This window comes from Schistocerca cancellata, chromosome 1 (genome assembly GCF_023864275.1).
Source record: "Schistocerca cancellata isolate TAMUIC-IGC-003103 chromosome 1, iqSchCanc2.1, whole genome shotgun sequence".
NCBI classification, from domain to species: domain Eukaryota; kingdom Metazoa; phylum Arthropoda; class Insecta; order Orthoptera; family Acrididae; genus Schistocerca; species Schistocerca cancellata.
Genome location: NC_064626.1, coordinates 858,946,339 through 858,966,810, shown reverse-complemented (window position 1 = coordinate 858,966,810; position 20,472 = coordinate 858,946,339). Strand labels below are relative to the sequence as shown.

General features: G+C 44.1%; 1 protein-coding gene across 1 annotated transcript in view; it reads right to left on the bottom strand.

Moving 5' to 3' along the window:
- The window catches only part of LOC126107781 (E3 ubiquitin-protein ligase TRIM37-like), a 239,625-nt gene that overhangs the window by 193,968 nt on the left and 25,185 nt on the right, over window positions 1-20,472 (bottom strand). Inside the window, exons 2-4 of the mRNA XM_049913342.1 lie at window positions 18,664-18,941; window positions 14,132-14,143; window positions 1,182-1,392 (exon numbers count right to left, since the gene is read on the bottom strand). Of these exons, the coding sequence (XP_049769299.1) occupies window positions 1,182-1,392; window positions 14,132-14,143; window positions 18,664-18,941 (501 nt within the window). The remainder of the gene's footprint in view (window positions 1-1,181; window positions 1,393-14,131; window positions 14,144-18,663; window positions 18,942-20,472) is intronic.

The window sequence follows — 20,472 nt, the reverse complement described above, 5'->3', positions numbered from 1 at the left end:
TCTTCAATCATAACCTCTTCTAACTCCTATAGTGACGAGGGAGGCGTAAATCTGCTCCGGAATCTGCACTCCAATACCGCCCACAAGGATTCGATAACGTTCAAGTCGGGGGACTGTGCTGGCCAGGGAATACGCTGCAGTTCAATTGCATGCTCCCCATACCGTGATTGTACTGTCCTGGCTGTGTGAATGTGTCCATTATCGTTCTGAAATATGGCATCACTGTTGGGGAACAACATTTCAATCATGGAGTGCACCTGATCACCTAAAACGTTCACGTAATTGTTGGCTGCAAAATGGCCTTTGAGAGTAATGATGGGGCCAGCAGAATACCATGACGTGGTGTTAGCGTACGACGACCTCTGCCATTTAGTTTTGATTTTGCCCACTATTACGTTTAAACGATAATGTCTTTCCATGTTTTATGTAGGCTGTCATGACTGTTGAAACAGTTGCTCTTGAAACATTCAATAAGTTGGCTGTCTTAGTTACTGATGCTCCAGCTAATCGTGCCCCCACAATCTGCCCTCTTTGTAACTCTGTCAGGTCTTTCATTACACCTCGACCTCGGCCTCTGCATGCAAATACCAAGTGTGCACTGCTCGCAAACAACCTGCACTGATGGCCAGTCCGTACTGAACACGCACAGTCCAGCGCGACACGTGCCTTACCTGCGTTACTGGCCGTCAAACATAACCGTCCCATTACTACCACTGTTCGTATTATTTTGCCTATCCCAGCTTTACCCCATTGTTTGGTAAGACTGCGCACTTGCATTACTTTTTTTTTAGTAATTGAGCGTTATCTTTTATACTTTAGATTTCCATTTCGGAGTTTGTTATAATGACCAAAGGTTAGACGAAATGGCAGTTAAAATATTATTATAAATTGTTAAGTTTCTTTCCGTATATCGACAACTAAATTTTAATTGGGCAAACTCTCGCTCCTTCCCCTCTTTACTTTACAGAAGAAAGAGACAATAAAATTGATTCAAAACGAGCTTGCAGATAAGATTCCACACGAAGAGCAGATGTGTTCCACAGTTCCTGACGAGTAAGTATTGGTATAAACACCGTTAATTACTGCAAGTGGGGAATAAGTAATCAAGAAGTAGTAATACTGACGGTATCAAAATAAGCTGTAACAAATAATCATCGTGGCTGATAATGAAGAATGCTTACCACTTCCTGGACGAGGCTAATGAGCTCTAGCAACCTGCGGCGCAGCTGGGAGACCTCGTCCCCAATCTGGACAGCGTGCTGCTTGTAAACATCTTCCAGAGGCTTGAAATCATGGCCAGAGTGCTCGCCACCAAACAGTGCACACTGGTGGCATATGCACTGGCGGCACGTCCAGCAGTACACTGTCAGTTTTTCTTGGTGCTCTTCACAGCTACAATCCCAAACACAGGTTTACTCTAATTATGATAGACATCTGGATAGTGAGATGATCTAAATGAAACAATAACAATATGGAAATACATTTTGTCATGGTCTACTTTGTTGCCAGAAGTAGAGGGCCTCTTCTGAAATTCTCTTATTCCTCCCTCTGTCGCCAAAGCAAATAGGTAGGGCATTTCAGTAGTCGGCACTTAAAAAGTATGGTGAAAAGTGATACCCTTGGGGAAATGGCAGCAAGGACTGGAAGGAACACCGGGTGCACTCACTGTGTATGCAGGGGGTGCACCTTGAAGCGACTGTTCTGGCAGCCAATGGGGCAACAAGGTGCAATCAACTGCGGATTGTAGCACATGTTGGAACAAACTTTGACTGTTGTCTGGGCTCTGAGGTCATACTTGGATCATTCCAAAGACCAGCAGAGAAAGTTGAGAATATCGGACTTGCTCACTGAGTTTCAACGAAGGTCATGATCTGCAGCATTGTTCCTAGAACAGGTCGTGGTCCCCTGGTTCTGAGTCTAGTGCAAGGCTTAAACCAGCAACCTGCAAGAGTTCTGTGACAAGCTAGCTGCGACTTCCTAATCCTGTCCCATAGGACTGAGTCAAATGTGCATTAAACATCAGAGCAGCTACACAGGTAGCTGACTGTATGTGGGATGCACACAAGTTTTTTTTTTTTTTTTTTTTTAGATTAGATGATTCCAGTGTCCAGTATGGACAACGACAGCTGTACGAAGCCGAGAAGTATCAGAGTAAGAGCCAGAGTAGAACCTCCCATAGGTGAGAGTATTAAAATCCCAGTGATTAACTGCTGAAGCAGTCACAACAATCTGCCAGAGTTCGAAGTGTTTCTAAAAACGAGTGACGATCGCGTGTTATTAGGCACAGAAAACTAGTTGAAACCTGGAGTTGACTCTAGTTAGATCTTTGGGAAAATTTAAGCGTATGCCGGAAGGATAGGCTAGTGCAAAAAAGGATGTGGTGTATTTGTCACTGCAGAAAAATCAAATCCACAATATAGAAATCGAAGCTGCATGCAAGATTGTTTGAACAAGACTAATTATCAAGGATGGTCATAAAATTAGGATTGGATTCTTTTATCGTCCACCAGAATCGCCTCCTGATGTAACTAAAAACCTTAGAGAAAACCTCATTTCGCTTGTACGTAAGCACTCTAACCGTACTGTAATCATCGGAGGAGACTTAACGATCCAACGATGAAGTCGGATGAATACAGATTTATTAATGGTGGGCGTGACAAGATATCCTATGGAACATTCTCCAAAAACTACACTACTGGTTATTAAAATTGTTAAACCACGAAGATGACGTGCTACATACGCCAAATTTAACCGACATGAAGAAGATGGTGTGATATGCAACTGATTAGCTTTTCACAGCATTCACACAAGGTTGGCGCCGGTGGCGACACCTACAACGTGCTGACATGAGGAAAGTTTCCAACTGATTTCTCTACACAAACAGCAGTTGACAGGCGTTGCCTGCTGAAACGTTGTTGTAATGCCTCGTGCAAAGAGAAGAAATGCGTACCATCACGTTTCCGACTTTGTTAAAGGTCGAATTGTAGCCTATCGCGATTGCGGTTTATCGTATCGCGACATTGCTGCTCGCGTTGGTCGAGATCCAATGACTGTTAGCAGAATATGGAACCGGTGGGTTCAGGAGGGTAATACGGAACCCCGTGCTGGATCTCAACGGCCTCGTATCACTAGCAGTCGAGATGACAGGCATCTTATTCGCATGGCTGTAACGGATCGTGCAACCACGTCTCGATCCCTGAGTCAACAGATGGGGACGTTTGTAAGACAACAACCATCTGCACGAACAGTTCGACGACGTTTGCAGCAGCATGGATTATCAGCTCGGAGACCATGGCTGCTGTTACTCTTGACGCTGCTTCACAGACAGGAGCGCCTGCGATGGTGTACTCAACGACGAACCTGCGTGACGAATGGCAAAACGTCATTTTTTTCGGATGAATCTAGGTTCTGTTTACAGCATCATGATGGTCGCATCCGTGTCTGGCGACATCGCGGTGAACGCACATTGGAAGCATGTATTCGTCATCGCCATACTGGCGTATCACCCGGCGTGATGGTATGGGGTGCGATTGGTTACACGTCTCGGTAGTTCAAACACTACCTCGGTAGCTCGGGAGTTCAAACATAGCTAAAATCAGTCCAGTTCGCAATGATGGCACTTTGAACAGTGGACTTTACATTTCAGATGTGTTACGATCGGTGGCTCTACCCTTCATTCGATCCCTACGAAACCCTACATTTCAGCAGGATCATGCACGACCGCATGTTGCAGGTCCTGTACGGTCCTTTCTGGATACAGAAAATGTTCGACTGCTGCCCTGGCCAGCACATTCTCCAGATCTCTCACCAATTGAAAACGTCTGGTCAATGGTGGCCGAGCAACTGGCTCGTCATAATACGCCAGTCACTACTGTTGCCGAACTGTGATATCATGTTGAAGCTGCATGGGCAGCTGTACCTGTACACGCCATCCAAGCTTCGTTTGACTCAGTGCCCCGGCGTATGAAGGCCGTTATTACGGCCAGAGGTGGTTGTTCTGGGTACTGATTTCTCAGGAGCTATGCACCCAAATTGCGTGAAAATGTAATCAAATGTCAGTTCTAGTATAATATATTTGTCCAATGAATACCCGTTTGTCATCTGCATTTCTTCTTGGTGTAGCAATTTTAATGGCCAATAGTGTACCTAGAACAGACAGTTCGGAAGCCCACTAATGATGGAAAAGTATTTGATGTAATGGCAAGAAACAGATCTGACCTCTTTGAGGATGTCCACATCGAAACGGGTGCCAGTGACAATGAGGCAGTTAAGTATAATGAATACCAAAGTACAAACGGCAACTAAAACCAGTAGAGCGATTTATATCTTGAGAAAAATGGACAAAGAAGCAGTAGTGTCATATTTCAATGAGGAAATTGAAACTTACAGCTCCGGACAAGCGTATGTAGAGAGACTGTGGTTCAAGTTTAAAAGAACAGTTGACTTTGCACTGGATATACATGTTCTCAGAATAGCAGAACAGATACAAAACAAAGCATAGGGCTATAGACAGAGCGCTGCTGAATGAGAAGTTTCTGGCTGTCAAGAGAGAAGTGCGTGAATACTGTGGTGTAACAGGTTGCTTCACTTCTTCCTCGCAATCAGGTGAAAGATGTTAGAGTAAAAACGTTGTTTAGGTAGTTAGCTTATGGGGAATTATCCACTGTACGCTCGCTGGTCTGATCAGTGTACAGAGTTCGAGCGAGATACATGAGCACAGAACGTCACTTAAGGCGCGACACCGACTGAGCGACTCCGCCTGCTGTGAAGGACTCGCTTCTTCTTTGGCGTCACAGCTTGGCGGTGTATTGGAAGGCAGATAACAAGAGGCGCTAACTACAGTGTCAACGCCCGGGAACAGTTGAAAGAAATTGATGATAAATGTCATAATCCGTTCTATTCGAATCTGTATGCAGAGATTGCTTTGATGTACCGACTACTGAGTGTTCACCCAACGTTGTAATTTTTGTATTGGAGTTGCAAAATACAGAAGAGTTTTTTAAAAGGCAGACGGAGAAGAAATCCGACGGTACAAGGAGTGATACTGCATAGCTTCAAGAAAATGCGAGAAGGCGACCGTAAGCAAATACAGTAAAAGTTATCAGAGGGCTATCAGGGAGACAGATGTTTAGTGAAGTTATTGAATCGGTTACAACTCGTAGCTTGAGCAGTAACACATCAATCCTTCAATGATATTGCAGCAGAATATTGTCGAAAGATCTTTCACGAAACCCAAAGGATTCCTGGTCATATGTAGAGAGTGTTAGTGGCACCAAAGTTATTGTCCAGTCACTCATGGACGAAACAGGAACCGAAATTAACAGTAGCGTGAATGCAATGGTGAAAGTGGATCGTCGTGTGGATATCATGGACATTTCCCAGGAGCTTGGAATTTCGTATGGGAGTGTTTACGGCATCGCTTACGGGTCCTTAAGGTACCGGAAGATTTCATGTTGATGGGTGCCTAAGCAGTTGGATGACATGACGTAAGGCAAGCGAATGATTGATTCACTGAATCATATGCAACTGTATACCGACGAAAGTGACAGTTTCCTGGACCACACATTTACTGGCTATGAAACGTGGACACTGCAGTTCACGCCGGAATCGAAGCAGCAGGGCATGGTGTGGAATTTCACCGGGCTCACCTGTGGGGAAAAAAACCCGTTAAGAGTCATCTGCTGAGATTTTAATATTAACGGTCTCCTAGTATCGCTGAGGAGCCGCTCCTGCTGGATTTGATGCCACTATGTGCAACGATCAACGTCAACAGTTATGTTCCACACTGTCTCGTCTGCAGGCTGCCATCAGGAAGAAGCGCCAAGGGAATCCCGATGTGGACAACGTGGTCATCTTCCACGACAATTCGAGGTCTGATGAAGCAATGAGAGCCGCCGACAAGCTTGGGTCATTTCACTGGGAGAGTCTGGACCTCCCACCAAGCAGCCCGAATCTCACCCCCAGTGAAACAACGATTACATCCAATGATGAAGCCAGGACAGCAGTCCGTTGGTTGTTACACATTCAACAGGACGAATTCTACCTCAGGTGCATATCAGATTTAGTGCTGTGATGGGATAAATTTATTGAATCATGGGGACTACGTAGACTATGTAGTGTAGGGTATGTAGAATAGTACGTCTATATAGGGGCAGAAACTTTCTGATTCTTCCTCTTACTTGGAAGAGCCTAACTATTCCACCTGTCATGCAAGGCACTTGACACAGTCGATATACCCTCAGACTTCGGGAAGAATGTAATAATCCCTGGCTGGTGCTGACAGATGTGAATACGACAGAACCATCAGTTCAATAAGTTATTGTCGTAAATAAAAACTATAATTTTGAAGGAATAATGGAAAAACTGTTTGGAACTGGCTTGAGTAGGATCAGCTTGGGTTATGGAGAAATGTAGGAACACGCAGGGCAATAGTGACACTACGACTTATCCTGGAAGGTAGGTTAAAGAAAGGCAAACCGTCGTTCATACTATGTGTAGATTTAGAGAAAACTTTTGATAAATGAGAATGGAATGCTATCTTTGAAATTCTAAGGTAGCATGCATAAAATCTGGGGGTCAGGACATTATCTATAGCCTGTACAGAAACCAGACTGCAAGACATGAAAGACAAGCAGTAATTGAAAAAGAAGTGAGACATGTTTGTAGCATACCTCAGATGTATCCAATTTTTTAACAATGAGAAATCTGTCAAGGAAACAAAGGAGGAATTTGGAAATGTCATTAAAGTTCATGGAGAAGAAACAAAAATTGAAAGGTTTTTCCATGACGTTGTTATTGTACAAGAGATGGCAAAGGACTTGGAAGAGCAGTTGAACGAAATGGAAAACGTGTTGAGAAAACATTTTAAAATGAATACCAGCAAAAGAAACAGGGTAATGGAATGTAGTCGAATTAAGTCAGACGGGGCTGACGGAATTAGATCAGGAAATGAGATACTAAAAACAGTAGATGAACTTTGCTATTTGAACCACAAAACAAGTGACAACGACTAAAGTACAGGGGATATAAAATGCAGACACGACAAACAGCAAGAAAAGCATTTCTGTACAGAGACACAAAATTGTCTTCAATATACAGGGTGTTACAAAAAGGTACGGCCAAACTTTCAGGAAACATTCCTCACACACAAATAAAGAAAAGATGTTATGTGGACATGTGTCCGGAAACGCTTAATTTCCATGTTAGAGCTCATTTTAGTTTCGTCAGTATGTACTGTACTTCCTCGATTCACCGCCAGTTGGCCCAATTGAAGGAAGGTAATGTTGAGTTCGGTGCTTGTGCTGATATGCGACTCATTGCTCTACAGTACTAGCATCAAGCACATCAGTACGTAGCATCAACAGGTTAGTGTTCATCACGAACGTGGTTTTGCAGTCAGTGCAATGTTTACAAATGCGGAGTTGGCAGATGCCCATTTGATGTATGGATTAACACGGGGCAATAGCCGTGGCGCGGTACGTTTGTATCGAGACAGATTTCCAGAACGAAGGTGTCCCGACAGGAAGACGTTCGAAGCAATTGGTTGGCGTCTTAGGGAGCACGGTACATTCCAGCCTATGACTCGCGACTGGGGAAGACCTAGAACGATGAGGACACCTGCAATGGACGAGGCAATTCTTCGTGCAGTTGAGGATAACCCTAATGTCAGCGTCAGAGAAGTTGCTGCTGTACAAGGTAACGTTGACCACGTCACTGTATGGAGAGTGCTACGGGAGAACCAGTTGTTTCCGTACCATGTACAGCGTGTGCAGGCACTATCAGCAGCTGATTGGCCTCCACGGGTACAGCGAATGGTTCATCCAACAATGTGTCAATCCTCATTTCAGTGCAAATGTTCTCTTTACGGATGAGGCTTCATTCCAACGTGATCAGATTGTAAATTTTCACTATCAACATGTGTGGGCTGACGAGAATCCGCACTGTGCAATCACGTCATCAACACAGATTTTCTGTGAACGTTTGGGCTGGCATTGTTGGTGATGTCTTGATTGGGCCCCATGTTCTTCCACCTACGCTCAATCGAGCACGTTATCATGATTTCATACGGGATACTCTACAGTGCTGCTAGAACATGTGCCTTTACAAGTACGACGCGACATGTGGTTCATGCACGATGGAGCTCCTGCACATTTCAGTCGAAGTGTTCGTACGCTTTTCAACAACAGATTCGGTGACCGATGGATTGGTAGAGGCGGACCAATTCCATGGCCTCCACGCTCTCCTGACCTCAACCCTCTTGACTTTCATTTATGGGGGCATTTGAAAGCTCTTGTCTACGCAACCCCGCTACCAAATGTAGAGACCCTTCGTGCTCGTATTGTGGACGGCTGTGATACAATACGCCTTTCTCCAGGACTGCATCAGCGCATCAGGGATTCCATGCGACGGAGGGTGGATGCATGTATCCTCGCTAACGGAGGACATTTTGAACATTTCCTGTAACAAAGTGTTTGAAGTCACGCTGGTACGTTCTGTTGCTGCGTGTTTCCATTCCATGATTAATGTGATTTGAAGAGAAGTAATAAAATGAGCTCTAACATGGAAAGTAAGCGTTTCCGGACACATGTCCACATAACATATTTTCTTTCTTTGTGTGTGAGGAATGTTTTCTGAAAGTTTGGCCGTACTTTTTTTGTAACACCCTGTATAAACATAGATGTTAAGAAGTCCAGAGTGTAACGATGTACGGAAGAGAGACTTGGGCTTCAGGAGAATGCTGAAGATTGGAGACACTGGATAAAATTATGGAGAAAAGAATTTTATGGCAGAACTTGACTAAAAGACGTGTCACGTTGACAGGACATATCATGGGATATAATGAAGCATCAGTTTGACAATGGAAGGAAGTGTGGAGGGAGACCAAGGCGTGAGCACAGTAAACAGGTTTGAATAGATGTATGTTGTACTAATTATGCAGAGATGGAGAGGAATTCACGGGATGAAGGTCCTTTATTTCCGAAGTTATGAAATGCTTTTAGAAGATTAGCCTCTTTTTCATCTGTGAGTCGAAGTTAACTAATTATAAATTCAGTTCCACTAACAAAAACTCTGGTACTCAGTAAATTTTACATGTGCGACGACTGGACCAGAAGAAAACTACGTGGCGTCTCCACTTTGCCCTCTTAAGGTGTCCCACAAAATGACGTCTGAAAAAAGCCTCAGGAAAATAATTTTTAATCGAACCGCAATCATGTACCTCTGTATGCTCCCTTTCTCGTTAGCCTGTCGTCGTAAGAATGGCAACTACAAATTTTTCGACCCCTAAGTTTCCAGGTATCTCTTGACCACGACTATAACCTGAAGACACTACAAGACTGCCGAAACGATATCGATCACATCTACGCCATGCTGGGTGTCACAAAAACTCACCACTTTACTCTGCAGAGTACTCGACTGTACTTGAGTACCTGTACTCGACTGCTATAGAATGTCCAGAACAGATCGACTGCAGGAATTTGTTAGACGTGTCGGCCTTTCAGACAATCAATGTAGTAGCCATGGTTTTGTTTCCTCTTGCTTCAGTAATAGGTATTCCCATTGATTCTATCCGTCTTTTACTAACAACAGCTCTCTAAAGGGTGTTGCCTCATTGCACTCTCTCTCGAGCTACTAGTAATCTAACCATCCCTGTCCACAGAAAAATTGCTCTTCTGTAATGGAGAAACCACAGAGAAACAGACCAAAATTGTAACTCCTACAACAGAACTTTCTGGATACTGGAAACTTGTCTGAAGCCAGTTTTGACCAACTAAGAGGAGAACCAAGCTCATTAATTAAATGTTCCTCGCAAACGGAGCTTTCCAGCTATAGGCGGTCCGGCCAGACTTCTTGACAAACAGTAGCGGTCTTCCGCATCGCCATTCAACTATACTTCTCCCCCATGCTTGATGCAATGCCATTTGTGCAGAACAGCAGCAGATTCACAGCCGGTAACAAAAGCAAGTCGCTAGTTTATCAGCGAAAACGAGATTCCTGATTCTACGAAAATGCCGTTCGGGCGCTTGACAGTAGGAAAAAATGTCCGTTGGTTTGGTCATATGGTTTTCATTCCGCTCCTTCGATGCCTTTGCCTTATACATGTTTGGAACCACATGTATGACTGAACGTTTCCATCGTACTTGATTTGTGCAACGCAAGGACTGGTTTGAGAAGGTAAAAGGAGAAGAACGTACATGACTAACGCCAGCAGTTTAATGCAAAATGATTTTCGAATGCTTGATCTCTTTGAGAACTTGATTGGAGGGAAGGTATAAAGATCGTGGCGCTAACGCAACATTCCCCGCGTGGTAGACTGATGTTTCGGTCATACCGTAACAACTTTCTTGTTCTACTATAATGTCTCTGGACTGGTTTGAGCCAGCAACAAACCTTTAATAATTGTGGTGCCGTACTGATCTACGTTCATCTCAGACCGTTAGAGACTTCTAAAGCGGCCAAATTGTCGGTAACTGCTTCGTTGGCGCAATAGTTGTAATAGTGGTAATTTTATTACGGACATGTTGGGCTGCCCCTTCTAGCGTATTAAAAACATACAAAATTAATTAATAAATTTTGCCTCTTATTATAATAAAAGCTGAAGTTATCACAGACACGAGGGAACTGCTCGCAACTGTTGCCTTTTGTAAGAAGACAGCTGTAAAAAAAAAAAAAAAAAAAAAAAATGAATACATAGGAAACTACACGTCTAGAAGTCACACTGACAATGAAAAAATGTGGCCAAGGTCACAAAAACAAAATATGCATGTTAGGGCTATTATTGACAAGCCTCATGTAAATCAGACGAATACCAAAAATGAGAACAAAAACTGGACTAAAGAGCAATGGAAACATACATTGAAGGGCCAAAGAAACTGGTACACCTGCCTAATATCGTGTAGAGCCCCCGCAAGCACGCAAAAGTGCCGCAACACGCCATGGCACGGACTCGACTAATGTCTGAAGTAAAGCTGGAGGGAACTAACGCCATGAATCCTGCAGAGCTGTCCATAAATCCGTAAGAGTACGAGGGGTGGACATCTCATTTGAACAGCACGTTGCAAGGCATTCCAGATATGCTCAATAATGTTCAGGTCTGGGGAGTGTGTTGAAACTCAGAGCCACTCTGCAACAATTCTGGACGTGTGGGGCGTCGCATTGACCTGCCGGAATTTCCCAAGTCCGTCGGAATGCACAATGGACATGAATGGATGCAGGTGATCAGACAGGATGTTTCCGTACGTGTCACCTGTCAGAGTCGTGTCTAGACGTATTAGGGTCCCATATCAATCCAACTGCGCACACCCAACACCATTTCGGAGCTTTGTGTCGTGCAGCCATCAAAAGTACACGAGTGGACCTTCGGCTCCGAAAGCCCATATCGATTATGTGTCCTTGAATGGTTCGCACGCTAACACTTTATGGCCCAGGATTGAAATCTGCAGCAATTTGGGGAAGGGTTGCACATCTGTCACGTTAAACGATTCTCTCCAGCCGTCGTTGGTCCCGATCTTACAGGATGTTTTTTCCGGCCACAGCGGAGTCGGAGATTTGATGTTTTACCGGATTTGTGATATTAACGGCACACTCGTGAAATGATCGTATGGGAAAATCCCCACTTCATTGCTACCTCGGAGATGCTGTGTCTCACCGATCCTTTTCCGACTATAAACTCAAACTCACTTAAATCTTGATAACCTGCCTTTTACAACAGTAACCGGTCTAACAACTGCGCCAGACACTTGTCTCACACAGGGTGTAAATTTTAAGTTGACAAACCAGAATGACTCGAAAAATAAGCTTCACACGAAAGAATGTGTAGAATCCAAAGTTGATGATTTTCGAGGGAGACATCTTCTGGTGCTAAAATTAGCCGGTCACCCCAGCCCCCTGGGGGTGGAACGGGAGGCAACTTTAAAATTTCAAGTGAAAATTCCCATTTTTTTATTGCAGAACAAGATTCTACATAAACACTACGTACATTTTGTCTTAAATAGTTGTTTGGATTCTTGGTAGTTGTCGCTGTAATTAAAGGAAATCCATGTTCTCATTTTTGCGTGGAAAATGGTTACAGATAAATAAAAAATATTTATTTACTTCGTAAATTTTGATTCGCTAAAACTAAAACTCTCTCTCTCTCTCTCTCCTTATAGGGTGGGGTTTGAGAGAGAGGAAGTAGAGTTTTACAAATTTTGACCCACATATTAATTTTTTCCGCAGGTTCGGATAAATTTTGTTTGTTTCGAGGTCATGGGGCCACACAACTTTTAATTATCAAACAAATCATCTGACTAACTAACTAATCAAACATCCTACTTACAAACTAGTGAACTCATTAACTAACAGAGTAAAGAAAGTAAAAGACTAACTGAGGAAAAGACTAACCCACTCGATAACTAAAGATGAAAGTATTCCCCTTCGTTTTATTGTTGATTATTTGCAAATACTTGCAAGTAAATCAATTTTGGGATGCTTGTTTCCAGTGAGTCCCCTCGCCTCTCACTTTCGGCCTGCTTGTTATCCGTAAATCCCTTGCGTCTCACCGTTTTATGAAATCAAATGTGCAAAGTGATGACCTCCAACTTCGATGCATTTATTGACTCGTGCTGTAAATCCCTGCACACATCTTGATGACAAGTCTGGTGTAATTGCAGCGCAAGCATCTCTTATTCTTTGCATCATGTTTTCGCGAGTGGTAGGCGTTTCCTGATAAACGATATCTTTTAGATAACCCCATAAGAAAAAATCTGGCGAGGTAAGGTCAGGCGATCTGGCTGACCAATTCACAGGACCTGCCCTGCCGATCCAACCACCATGGTAAAGTCGATCTAGTACATCGCGCTACTAATGAATAATGTGTTGGACAGCCATCATGTTGAAACCACATGCTTTGTCGAAGTTCGATGCTCAGGTCTTCAAGCAGATCTGGCAGTTCATTTTCAAGTAGGTTTCGATATTTGTTGCCATTTAAATTACCGTCGATAAAATATGGACCAATCAGTTTACCGACAATTATACCACATCAAACATTAACTGACCAAGGTCGCTGATGGTTGACTTTTCGAATCGAGTGTGGGTTCTGTTCACTCCAGTAATGCATGTTATGGCTATTAACTTCGCAGTGGTTTGTGAATGTTGCCTCATCGGAGAAAAGTACTCTGGCAAAAAAAAAAAAAAAAAGTTTTGTTCGTGCGGTAGCGTGCTCGCTTCCCACGCCCGGGTTCCCGGGTTCGATTCCCGGCGGGGTCAGGGATTTTCTCTGCCTCGTGATGGCTGGGTGTTGTGTGCTGTCCTTAGGTTAGTTAGGTTTAAGTAGTTCTAAGTTCTCGGGGACTGATGACCGTAGCAGTTAAGTCCCATAGTGCTCAGAGCCATTTTTTTAAAAAAAGTTTTGGTTTGTTTTCACCCGCTAAACTGCCCAGTGACAAAACGTTAGACGGTTTTATAAGTCATCGCCATGTAGTTCCTGATGCATGGATACATGATATGGATGAAATTTGTGGAGCTTCAGGATTTTCCAAATATTCATGTGTGAAATTCCTGATTGCCTTGATATTTCGCTTGTGCTCGCATGTGGATTATGAGCCACAACAGCTGGACTGCCACTTGATTGTTTTCTCCACAAACAGTTGCTGCACGGGTTCCTTTTTTCTAGTTCACACTACCTTCCGCAGTAAATTGTTTAATAACGTGAGCAAAAGAGGACAGTGATCGTACTTGGCCAGGAAAACGCTGCGCATAAAGCGCGACTGCATCGTCAAAATTTCTCCCACCTTCTCCATAAATGTACACCATCTCAATTTTGTTTTCCATAGAAAGATAATTCATAATGACATATGCCACCTATTAATCTCAAGAGAGGGAAGATAAGGGGCGTGGAGAAAGGCAGGGTTAGAATTTCTATGAGCGAGAAGCGGCCCGCTCGGCGTAATTCCGCCTAGCAATACTAACTCCGCGTCAAACGCGACTGGTATCAAGCAAAAGCCGCGAACGCAGTCACACACGGTAATCAAACATAAGTCACCCGAAAGACAATCGTTATGAATGATGTATTGCTGTCTGAATGCTCAGACCGCTAAAAGATGCAGTGCGTTTATTACATTAATTCTTATAATTTCTAAAGTCCCTGCGCTACCTATCGGCGGCACTTGGAAACATTACGCAGCTCATCAGCATGGGCTGGATAAGAGTATCGATTATCGATCAGGACTGAGTGAGATATCGATTATCGTACATAATTCTAAAAATGTAAACGACGTAACAGCGCGATATTCCGAAATAAAATAAAGGTGTGAACAATGGATTTAAGTCAATAAATTTATGAATGTAGTTTCCTAAGTTTTTCCACCCGAAACTAAAAGACTCAAATTAAGCAAGCACCACCTGTGAGACTTCTCGACAAACAAGAGTGATTATTCCGAATCTAATAAAAAATTAGGTTCGTGAGTCAGATAGTTTTTTATTTAATGAGTTCACTTGTTAGTTAGTAGGATGTTTTGTTAGTTAGATAGTCAGATGATTTGTTTGATAATTAAAAGTTGTGTGGCCTCATGACCACGAAACAAACAAAACTTTTCCGAATCTGCGGAAAAAATATTTGGGTCAACATTTGTAAAACTCTAATTCCTCTCTTTCAAACTCCACCCTATGGTTAGAGAGAGAGAGGGAGAGAGTTTTAGTTTTAGCGAATCAAAATTTATGAAGTAAATAAGTATTTTTTAATTTATCTGTAACCATTTTCCACGCAGAAATGAGAACATGGATTTTCTTGAATTACAGCGCCAACAACCAAGAGCCAAAACAACTGTTTAAGACAAAATGTACGTATTTTTTATGTAGAATCTGATTCTGATATAAAAAATGGGGGTTCCCATTTGAAATTTTTAAGTTGCATCCCGCTCCACCCCCAGTGGGGATGTGGTGGCGGGCTAATTTTAGCACCAGCAGATGTTTCCCTCGAAAATAGTCAGCTTTGGATTCTACACATTTTTTCGTGTGAAGCTTATTTTTCGAGTTATTCTGGTTTGTGAATTTAAAATTTACACCCTGCATAGGCGTTGCCGACCGCAGCGCCGCATTCTGCCTGTTTATATATCTCGGAATTTGAATACTCGTGCCTGTGCCAGTTTCTTTGTCGCTTCAGTTTATAACGTTCCCGACCACTTACTTTCGTCACTGCAATTAGAACTTTTTGTGGACTCAAAAATCGTGGCATAACTACTAATTTTGTCAACGTCGTATGCTGTATGCTATACATTTTACTACGTCTTCTCTAGACACAGAAGGGTTAAGGAAGATTGGCAAAGTTTACCGTGTGGTTTCATTCCGCCCAAGACTACTTAAACTGCGATTTCGTTTTATTCAAACAGAAACAAGAAGTACGCATCAGAGACGTTCCATGACCAATTTTGTTTGGCACGAGCCGCTGGAGTGTTTATAGACTCGTATGCAAAACTTAAAGGATGAAAGCAGCTTTCGCAGGATGTGTCACTGCTAGGTAACATAGCTCGATAAAACTCGGACCATACACAGAGAAAACTGCTACACTATATACACAATAAGAAGAACAAAAATGACACTTTTATTCAAAGACAATAATTACACTTGTCACAGCGGTTCAAGATGGCTCCCAGAGATTACAAAATGTATGCCGCGCGGGATTGGCCGAGCGGTACGGAGGTTCGAGTCCTCCCTTGGGCATGGGTGTACGTGTTTGTCCTTAGGATAATTATGCCGGCACGGTAACTCAGCGCGTTCAGTCAGAGAGTTAGCTGCCCTCTGTAATAAAAAAAAATAGTTAATGGATCAACGACGACCTGAAACGCTTGTCTAGCGACATCCGCCACGAGCAGATACAACGAACGAAAACGAACAAAATGAGATTTTTTTTTTAAAAAAAAGAGGTCTAAGGCGCTGCAGTCATGGACTGTGCGGCTGGTCCCGGAGGAGGTTCGAGTCCTCCCTCGGGCATGGGTGTGTGTGTTTGTCCTTAGGATAATTTAGGTTAGTAGTGTGTAAGCTTAGGGACTGATGACCTTATCATAAGATTTGAATATTTTTTTAACAAAATGTATGATACTGGTTCTTAACAGGGTGTGTGATCACCACGGACGGCAATGCATGCTCTGCAACGTGCTCCCACGCTGGCCACAAGATTAGTAAGGAGAACTTAAGGTGGAGCTTTCCCTTCCTCCACCAGCGCTGTTGAGAGCTGCTGGATTGTGGCTGGTGCATGTGGTCGTGCTGCAGTATACATCCCCAAGGCATTCCACACATGCTTGATCGGATTTAAGTAGGGGGGACGGGCAGACCAGTCCATTCGCCGAATACCATTCCAAAAGTTCCTCCATCAGTGCTGTACGATGCTGTTTCACATTGTCATATACAAAAATGAAGTCAGTGCCGAACGAACTGAAAAGACGCGCATGGGGAAGGACAGTGTTACAATAACGTTGACCATTTAGTGTACCGTCGTCAGAGATTTGGAGGGCAGTACACATGGGCAACACAATGCCTCTCCACATCATAACACTTGGACCACAAAAACGATCAATGTTCCTGGATGAATTACATGTTGTCACCTCTCGCCATATGAGGATAGGTCCAGGGTTGCCGAACATGGTCGCTTTTTGATCCAGATGCTATGATGTAGGAAGGCGTAATGCCCTCCAAACCTTTGAAGACAGTACACCCACCGGTTCGCACTTGTTGTGACAGTTTATTCCTTCCCAACGTGCGTCCTTTCAGGGGTGCATAGGGTCCTGTCTTCATTTTAATGGATAACAGTGCACGACCGCATTGAACAGCGTAGGTGGAGTGGCTCGTGCAACTAGGGGATATTCGGCGAATGGACTGGCCAGCCCGTTTCCCCATTTTAAATACTAGCGTCCATGTTTGAGATGCGTTGGGGAGGCGTACTGCGGCACGTCAATGTGCAAAACGACCATCCAGCAGCAGAAATGGAACGCCCTGCAACAATAACTCCTTACCACCTCTGTGGCCAACATGGGAACACATTTCAGCCGTCCGTGGTGATAACACACGTTGTTAAGAACTGCGTCCCACCTTCTGTAATGTACAGGGGACCATCATAAATCGTGGTGACTTCAGTGTAATTATTGTATTTGAACAAAAGTGTCATTTTTGTTCGTATCATAGTGTATTTGTTTCAGTTACTTTCTGTACAATACTGTAGCAGTTCGTTATATGTATGGTCCACGTTTCATCGTGCTGCGTGCAGTGACACATCATGCGAAAGTTACACTACTGGCCATTAAAATTGCTACACTACGAAGATGACGTGCAACAGACGCGATATTTAACCGACAGGAAGAAGATGCAGTGATATGCAAATGATTAGCTTTTCAGAGCATTCACACAAGTTTGGCGCCGGTGGCGGCACCTACAACGTGCTGACATGAGGAAAGTTTCCAACCGATTTCTCATACACAAACAGCAGTTGACTGGCGTTGTCTGGTGAAACGTTGTTGTGATGCCTAGTGTAAGGAAGAGAAATGCGTACCATCACGTTTCCGACTTTGATAAAGGTCGGATTGTAGTCTATCGCGATTGCGGTTTATCGTATCGCGAGTTTGCTGCTCGCGTTGGTCGAGATCCAATGACTGTTAGCAGAATATGGAATCGGTGGGTTCAGGAGGGACGTTTGCAGCAGCATGGACTATCAGCTCGGAGACCGTGGCTGCGGTTACCCTTGACGCTCCATCACAGACAGCAGCGCATGCGATGGTGTACTCAACGACGTACCTAGGTGCACGAATGGCAATACGTCATTATTTTGTATGAATCCAGATTCTGTTTACAGCATCATGATGGTCGCATCCGTGTTTGGCGACATCGCGGTGAACGCACACTGGAAGCGTGTATTCGTCATCGCCATACTGGCGTATTACCCGGCGTGATGGTATGGGGTGCCATTGGTTATACGTCTCGGTCAACTCTTGTTCTCTTTGACGGCACTTTGAACAGTGGACGTTACATTTCAGATGTGTTACGACCCGCCGCTCTACTCTTTATACGATCCCTGCGAAACCCTACATTTCAGCAGGATAATGCACGACCGCATGTTGCAGGTCCTGTACGCCCCTTTCTAGATACAGAAAATGTTCGACTGCTGCCCTGGCCAGCACATTCTCCAGATCTCTCACCAACTGAAAACGTCTGGTCAATAGAGGCCGAGCAACTGGCTCGTCACAATACGCCAATCACTACTCTTGATGAACTGTGGTATCGTGTTGAAGGTGCATGGGCAGCTGTACCTGCACACTCCATCACTCCATCCAAGCTCTGTTTGACTCAATGCCCAGGCGTATCAAGGCCGTTATTACGGCCAGAGGTGGTTGTTCTGGGTACTGATTTCTAAGGATCTATGCACCCAAATTGCGTGAAAATGTAATCACTTGTCAGTTCTAGTATAATATATTTGTCCAATGAATACCCGTTTATCGTCTGCATTTCTTCTTGGTGTAGGAATTTTAATGGCCAGTAGTGTACTTTTATTTGTAAGTTGTACACACAAGTGTATGTACCCCGTAACAGAATACGACGACCGTCAAAAGTGAAACAGCGTTCGAGGCAACGGACCCGCATGCGGGAGTAGCTGGATTCCAGTGACAGGCCGGCCGCGGTGTTTCGAGTCGGTGTCTGTACCTGTCGGCGTGTGCCGGGTCGCCGGCGCCCGCGTTGGCAGCGAGCGCGTCGATGTGTCGCGTCACGTCCTCGACCCAGCGGCAGTTGACGAGCTCGTGCGGGCGCAGCGCGGCGCGGCAGTGCGGGCATTGGGCGCGCTGCTCCGTCAGCCAGCGGCGCATGCACGGGTAGCAGCACAGCTTGGAGCAGTGCGGGCACAGGTGCGCGTCGCGCAGCCGCTCCATGCAGATGAAGCACCGGAACGTCTCCGCCAGCGACTGCAACACGCGCCCACGCTCCTGTCACCAAAACTCAACTTTTCTTATTCATTGATTTATTATTTTCTTTTATTTGGCTTCAAGCAGAACTCATTTCTCCAGATACAAATTATTTTACATAATAATATAAACAGGACATGTTTGAGTTCATTACAAAACATAAAACATAACTGAACGGGATAAGTAGCCAATAAAGTATGTTAATCTGGCAGCACAACTGCAAGAAAAGCCACGAAATTTTAACACAAAATCGAATTATAAATGTGCAATAACCAGTCACAGACAGTGGATGGCAGCACTAGCAGTGGAGGGTATATAAAGCGTGTCATGGGGGCACAGAAAACAGTGCAGTCGCTGTCGTAATGCGGAAACGGAGCGATTTATCTGACGTCCAAATGGGCATGATCATTGCCTTCCTAGCCAAGAGTGGAAGCATTTCCGAAACGGCTAAGTTCATCAACTGTTCGTGTGCCGCCGTGGTTAATATACCGGGTGATCAAAAAGTCAGTATTAATTTGAAAACTGAATAAATCACGGAATAATGTAGATAGAGGGGTACAAATTGACACACATGCTTGGAATGACAGGGGTTTTATTAGAACGAAAAAAATACAAAAGTTCAAAAAATGTTCGACAGATGGCGCTTCATCTGATCAGAATAGCAATAATTAGCATAACAAAGTAAGACAAAGCAAAGGTGATGTTCTTTACAGGAAAAGCTCAATATGTCCACCATCATTCCTCAACAATAGCTGTAGTCAAGGAATAATGTTGTGAAGAGCACTGTAAAGCATGTCCAGAGTTACGGTGAGGCATTGGCGTCGGATGTTGTCTTTCAGCATCCCTAGAGATGTCAGGCGATCACGATACACTTCCGACTTCAGGTAACCCCAAAGCCAATAATCGCACGGACTGAGGTCTGGGGACCTAGGAGGCCAAGCATGACGAAAGTGGCGGCTGAGCACACGATCATCACCAAACGACGCGCGCAAGAGATCTTTCACACGTCTAGCAGTATGGGGTGGAGCGCCATTCTGCATAAACATGGTACGTTCCAGCAGGTGTTAATCAGCCAGGCTGGGGATGATGCGATTTTGTAACATATAGGCGTACCTCTCACCCGTCACGCTAGCAGTTTTGCTGTCCAGCGCCATCTGTCGGACATTTTGTGAACTTTGTTTTTTTTTTTCTAATAAAACCCCATGTCATTCCAAGCATGTGTGTCAATTTTTACCCCTCTATCTACATTATTCCGTGGTTTATTAAGTTTTCAAATTTATACTGACTTTTTGATCACCCGGTATACCGTGGAGGGCGAAATAGCGTCATGCAAAACCTGCGCCGAGGCAACTGTGATGCGCCGCTTGTCATAAATGACAGGGTTGAGCGATGGATGTGGAGATGTGTACAGGAGAATAGACGATCTACAGTTGAGTAATTGACTGCCCATATCAACGAAGGGGCTACTCAATTACAGTTCAGCGAAATTTGCAACGTATGGGCCGCCGCAGAAGACGAATGATTCGTGCACCGATGCTGACTGCTGTTCATT